This window comes from Lactuca virosa, chromosome 8 (assembly GCF_052849685.1).
Source record: "Lactuca virosa cultivar CGN04683 chromosome 8, Lactuca_virosa_CGN04683_v6, whole genome shotgun sequence".
Lineage (NCBI taxonomy): Eukaryota > Viridiplantae > Streptophyta > Magnoliopsida > Asterales > Asteraceae > Lactuca > Lactuca virosa.
In genome coordinates this window covers 145,314,874-145,321,511 of record NC_136433.1, presented here as the reverse complement: position 1 = coordinate 145,321,511, position 6,638 = coordinate 145,314,874, and the positions used below count along the sequence as shown (strand labels likewise).

Here is a 6,638-nt window from a genome sequence, read left to right as displayed (position 1 = left end):
AAAATTAAATATTTTTTGAAAAGACAAAACTACAAAATGGTCCCTGTAGTTTACCAAAAATCACAAACTCAGTCCCAGTTAATTTTTTTTTTTACAAACAGGGTCTCTGTGGTTTCCAAAACTTACGTGAATGACCATTTTTGCTGACGCCGTTACTATTCATTCGTTAGTGTGAGGGTATTTTGGTCTTTTCAAGTAACAAGGACTGAGTTTGTGACTATAGGTAAACCATAAGGACCATTTATGTAAAAAAAATTTATATATTTTATGTTTATGAGTTTGTGGTTTTTCCATCCCTTTACTTTTTAAAATATCACTTTGAACTCTTCACTTTGAACTTTGAAAAATGTTACTTTCACCCCCTATTTTCTAAATTTTTTTGTTTAACCCCGTATTATATATAATTTGATTTATAATAACTTACATTCGTTAACCTAAAAAAAACTATTTTTACATGTTTATTTATATATATTTGTCGGTATAATTTTAGGTGGTCAACGTTTCGACTTTAATTTAAAACTTTCTTTCGTTAATTTTTTTTAAAAGTTATATGGTTTTTTTTATAAAATTGTTGGTTTAAATTCGAGTTTGTTTATGTCTCGACGTAGTATTTTTTTAAATGTTTTTGTGTTTAATTTTATGTACGTTTCTTACTTATGAGACAGGTCACATACAATTACTTTCATTTGTTAATTTTAAAAAATATATAATATTCGAGTTAGTCTAGTTTCGACATAATTCTTTTTTATTTATATTTATGTGCTTAATTGTATGTACATTCCTACGTATCATTCGCGTCACATATAATAATTTTCGTTCATTAACTTAAAAAATGTATAATCATCGAGCTTGTCTACGGTTTGCGAAACGTATTTTTTTTAACATTTCCGTGCTTAATTTTATGTACATTTCATACGTATGACTCGGGTCACATATAATACATTCTTATTATTATTTAAGCTTTCGTTCGTTAACTTAAAAAAAAATATTACTTACTTATTTGTATGCACGTGTCGATATAAATTTGAGTTTTTTTTAGTTTTTATTTTTATGTTTCGATGTAATTTTTTTTGTACGTTTTGGTGCTTATTTTATGTATGTTCCTACGTATGAGTTTGTTCACATATTATAGATAAAAACGTAATTATAAGCATTGAATTTTGTAAGTTGATTATATTGATAAAAGTTACGTTTCGACGTAAAAAAACACGAATGAAAAAAACACGTATATAAAAATAAACACGAACATAAAAAAAAACTATGTCGAAATGTAGGCGAACTCGAAACTATACTGATACGTAAAAAAAACGCAAAAGAAAAGTTACGTTGAAACGTAAACAAACTCGAATATAATACATTTTTTAAGCTAATGAATGAAAGTTATTATATGTGACCCGAATAATACGTAGGAATGTACATAAAATTAAGCTAAAAAATATATAAAAAAATACGTCGAAGCGTAGACAAACTCAATTATAATACATTTTTTAATACTAACAAACAAAAATTATTATATATGGTCCGTCTCATACGTATGAAACGTACATAAAGTTAAATACAAAAACAAAAAAAAAGCTACGTCGAAATGCAGATAAACTCGAATTTAAACCGACAAGTTTATAAAAAAAATAATGCAATTTTTTTTATAAGAATGTGAATGAAAGAAAGTTCTAAATTAAAATAAAAATGTTGACCACCTTAAATTATACCGACAAATATATAAAAATAAACACGTAAAAATAGTTTTTTTTAGGTTAACGAGCGAAAGTTATTAATGAAAATCAAATTATATATAATACGAGGTTAAACACGAAAATTTAAAAAATAGAAAGGTGAAAGTAACATTTTTCAAAGTTCAAAGTGATATTTTAAAAAGTAAATGGTGAAGAACCATAAACTCATAAACATAAAATGTAGAAAAAAATTACATAAATAGTCCATATGGTTACCCATAGTCACAAACTCGGTCTCTACTACTTGAAAAGACCAAAATACCATCACACTAGTAGATGAACACTAATGACGTCAACAAAAATGGTCATTGGAAACCAAAAAGAATATGTTCGTAAAAAAAAATTAGCAAAGATTGAGTTTGTGATTTTTAGTAAATCATAGAGAACATTTTTGTAGTTTTGTCTTTTGAAAATTATAGTTACCTAAATTAAGAATTAATTGGTTTTTTTTATTAGTGGAGGATAAACAAACATTTTTATAAATTTATCCCTCAAAATAAATAATTTAAAAGTTTTTTTCCTCGTATTATATGATTTCATTTATAAATAAATAGAAAACAAATATGATTTTTATAATAACAAATTTTTTTTTATGTATTTAAGATAGATAACACCAAGTTGTAGCCCAAATGTGTAATAGACAAACCATACGATTACTATTTATGGATTATGGATACTTTGCTCTTTTATGCTAAAAATTAGCTATTACGTCACATTCTCCCTTGCCCACATCTACCAAGTCAGCCTTAGACATGTTCTTGTCATTTCCACTCCCAGCAACCTTAGCTTAGAAGTGCGCATGAGAATTGGTTAAGAATTTTGAGCCCAACCATGGTCCATAACGAGTTAAAATAAGCCCATGACTGGTTACCAGTATATGATATGTATACCTAATTAAAGCTGTATGATTAAGGGCATGGTTACGTAGGCCTAGTTAAAATTCCATGGTTATCAGCCCGATTGTAACGTTTTAAGTAAAATACTTTCGAATGATTTCAAAAATTCAATTAAAAGGGCATGGGCCTATAAGCAGTTTTGAATGCCCGCTTACAATGTGGTTAAAGATTTTCTTGACTAGGCCCGCTTAAGGCTGGTTAGTGTCTTATTGATTTTATGATTGGGCCAGGAATAACTCAAATCTCGTCAGACCTTATTTATTTTTATTTTTTTTTCCTCTAGGTTTAACGAGGTATACCTCGACGATCTCGAACCAACTTATATGCTCATTATGGAGTTTATAATCTAGAAATGAGATAGTTCCATAGGCACTTTTAACCTTTTTATATTTTGCTCTTATATATAAAAGAGGTACACCTTTGACGTCAAATTAAACAAGCACACATTTGGTTCTAAAACGATGAGAGATTTAGTTGTTGATTAGGATATCCAAAATATCCTTCAATATATAACAAAACAAAAGATAACGTTACATTTATTTTCTTCCAGATCTATTTGGTTGTCCTTCTATACATAGTTCAGTATAATTACTCCGATGCCATTGTGATCTCATGTCTCCTCATCAAAGGTGTACCTGCAACTACAGTAGACTTGGTGTTAACATCAGACGAAGACCAATCAGAACCACCGCCATTCCAGGCCAATCGAGCCAAAGAATCATCAACTTCATTAGCACCTGAGAACAGATACGAAAACGGATTTAAAGGCTCCGGCACCGGTAATGCACCTTCCAACATTTTCACAACGATGCTCATCACCGGCCGAGTCTCCGGTCTATACTGAACGCAGCAAATAGCTACCTTAAGCATCCTCTCAACAGCTTCATGATCCTTCTCTTCAATCGCACAAACTATCATCAAATCTTTCAACTCTTTCCTTTCGTATTTCCCCCACACCCATATTGGAAACCATTGTTGACTATCTGCAAGTCTCACGTCCATGTTCCTCCTTCTTCCGATGATCTCAAAGAGTAGCATACCGAAACTATAAACATCACATTTGTGTGAAACCGGGAGAGGTAGCCAGAGTTCTGGGGCGGCGTATCCCGGAGTACCACGTCCTCCGGTCATCGTTATATGAGTGTTATCCCTGTTGCAGAGTTTAGCTAAACCGAAATCCGCCACTTTTGCACAGAACTTTGAATCCAAAAGTATGTTTCCTGGTTTGATATCATAATGAACGATTCTTTGAGGACATTCTTCATGCAAGTAAGCGATGCCTCTTGCAGTTCCCAGACCAATCTCGTAGAGCTGCTCAAACCCTATAATCGGTCCTTTGCTTGCTTTAAACAAGTGATTATCCAGGGAGCCGTTGACCATAAATTCGTATACAAGAGCTCTTAAACTTGACTCGAAGCAAAACCCATAAAGCCTGACGAGATTAAAGTGATGGGTTCTTCCCATTGTGCTTACTTCCGCCATGAATTGTTCTTCAATTCTCTTGTCTGAGGTTCCGTTTAGTACTTTTACAGCTACAGCTATGTCGTTGCTAACAAGACCCTTGTAAACTGTCCCGAACCCACCTGAACCCAATAAGATGCTGAAGTTTTCTGTCGCTATTCTTAGCTGTTGAGCGGTGAACCGGATCGGTTTTTCTCTTTCCATGTCATCCAGGAATTTAACCATGGCGAGCGGAATAAAACGGGAATCGTTAGGGAATGGTTCCGTTTGCATCTTAGATCGTTTATTGCATACATATACAATGATGGCTATCTTCACCACAACAACTGCAAACAGAAACTATTAACAGCTGGATTGTTTAATAGAACTGTGCTACTAAGAGAATGGAAGAACTTACCGACGACAGAAACGGTAACACTAATAGCCGCGATCTCACCAGTATTATCACTTGACATAATGTCGGAAGATTAGAAACGAAAGGATTCAAGAAACTATACAGAACCAGAGAGTTGTTTACATGGTGGTTTAGATATGGTACGTGTTTAATTTATGGATTTTTTTAATTCTTTGACACTGAGAATATACTCCATACTATTGAAGAATATCATGTTGAAGTAGTAATTGGTGTTTAAGAATTTGTACATTCCAGTCAGTTTAAACTCTTTAGAACTTGGTGGAGTTCTCAACAATCGGCGACAATTAATGCCAACCGCAGGGAAAACGACGTTCAATGTTTACTCTACGAAATTTCGTTAACGTTGTCGCAGTCTAATTTTTGTGTGGTGATTGGTTGAAACGTGTTCAGTCACATTATTCTTGTAGTAAGAGTTTTCCAATAAAGATGATAACCGTGTTTACCAAGTCAAACGAGAAAGCTATATATATATATATATATATATATATATATATATATATATATATATATATATATATATATATATATATATATATATATATATATATATATGACAAACACAAGAAATGCAGAGTAGCTTTCGAAGAGGAAATTTCATGGGAAAGTTGATGGTGGATGGATTGTCCATTGGATTTTTAAATCAATATTTTTTTTTATATATACCCTTGTAGGATAATATAAACATTTTGAAAACCCACAATAATAATATTTGAGATTTACATTAAAGTGGAGAAGTATGACAATGAAAGGAATCATTTGTAATACTCCTTATTCCAATTTGAACATCGCGTGTGAGTTATGGATTAAATCTTCATCGTCTTTAGAATTTAAGTACAGAAAGTGAAATCATATATGATCTTGAGAATAAACTATTCTATAATGGTACGTAACACATAAGAGATGGGTTAAATCTTCATCCAAATGGTCACACGGATTTTAATACCTAAGAGAATAAGTGACTATAGTCTATATATGTCTATTCATTTAAATGATGAAGTATTAAAATTTGTGGGAACCACGAGGATAGAATCATGTCTTCAATACAATTTTTAAAAAATGGTTCGAACCAGATACTTATAACATGTTATAATAAATTTTGATGTTTTATCTTCTATTGTTGACAATCCAACTTCCCATCATAAAAAAGTTGAACCCTTAAGAAATGTATAACATATGTCATATGTACTTCTGTAGCATCCTTCTCACATTCAAACTTCTTTATGATCGAAATTCTCATTTAAATTTAAAAAGATATAATAAATCCCTCAAGTTTTAGACTTCACCTTAATGTTTTAAAATGTTTCCCATAACATGTCTCCCCAATCCTTTCCTAAAAGGCTTACAAGCATTACAAGAAAAACCCTTATTAGTGATCAATTTTGATGTCCTAAAATTTGGTCATTAACAACATCATTTAGTCACTGGATATTAAATCGTCACTAAATTTTGGTAATCCTATAAATTTAATGACCAATTTTATGTTGTCTATCACTAAATTTGCCACTAAACCGTGTGTAAAATTAAAATATTTTTCTTTTATATCATAATAACTATTAATGACTAAAAATAATATTTTGTCTGTTAAAGTCCTATTGACAAAAAATAATGGTCATTTTATTGGAATTTAAGTGCCCAAAAATAGTGATCAATGTTAAATAACATTTAGTTTGTTAAATGCCTAGTGACAAACCACTTAAACATAATGCGGAAGTGTGACCACTTAATAGTAGTGTTTAGGAGTAGGATAGTTTGTCGTTTCAAAAAAATAAATAAAAATAGTAGTCATTGAATTACAAAATGACTAAGAATCATTTATTGACCATAAAATAGTAGTTTATATATATATATATATATATATATATATATATATATATATATATATATATATATATATATATATAATTTTCAGTCAAACACTCTCATTTAATTAGGGTGCGTCCTATTGTTAAGTTCACATGGGGATTTCCATAAGTTCATCGATTATAAACGACTATTCATCTAATCTATTTCCATGTTTGACGTAACTTGCTCGAGAATATCCATTGATTTCAGAGCGATTCGGTTCGATTTTTACAGAATTGTTAGAAGAAGGTAGAGATTAAGTACCTAATGAGTTAAGTATTAGATGATTAG

At 30.9% G+C, this 6,638-nt stretch overlaps 1 protein-coding gene across 1 annotated transcript; it reads right to left on the bottom strand.

The window, feature by feature from the left end:
• Nucleotides 1–3,015: 3,015 nt before the first annotated feature.
• On the bottom strand, nucleotides 3,016–4,758 carry LOC145128554 (G-type lectin S-receptor-like serine/threonine-protein kinase At1g34300). The gene is made up of 2 exons (XM_079063357.1): nucleotides 4,488–4,758; nucleotides 3,016–4,416 (listed from the first exon to the last, which is right to left on the bottom strand). The coding sequence occupies exons 1-2, from the start codon at nucleotides 4,543–4,545 to the stop codon at nucleotides 3,218–3,220; spliced, it is 1,257 nt and encodes a 418-aa protein (XP_078919483.1). The 5' UTR covers nucleotides 4,546–4,758; the 3' UTR covers nucleotides 3,016–3,217.
• Nucleotides 4,759–6,638: the final 1,880 nt, after the last annotated feature.

Bases quoted from the DNA above. Each gene is read 5' to 3' on its own strand.
- LOC145128554 (XM_079063357.1), bottom strand. From the start codon at position 4,545: ATGTCAAGTGATAATACTGGTGAGATCGCGGCTATTAGTGTTACCGTT. The intron at 4,417-4,487 runs GTAAGTTCTTCC...TTCTGTTTGCAG, and splicing joins TGTTACCGTTTCTGTCGTCG to TTGTTGTGGTGAAGATAGCC.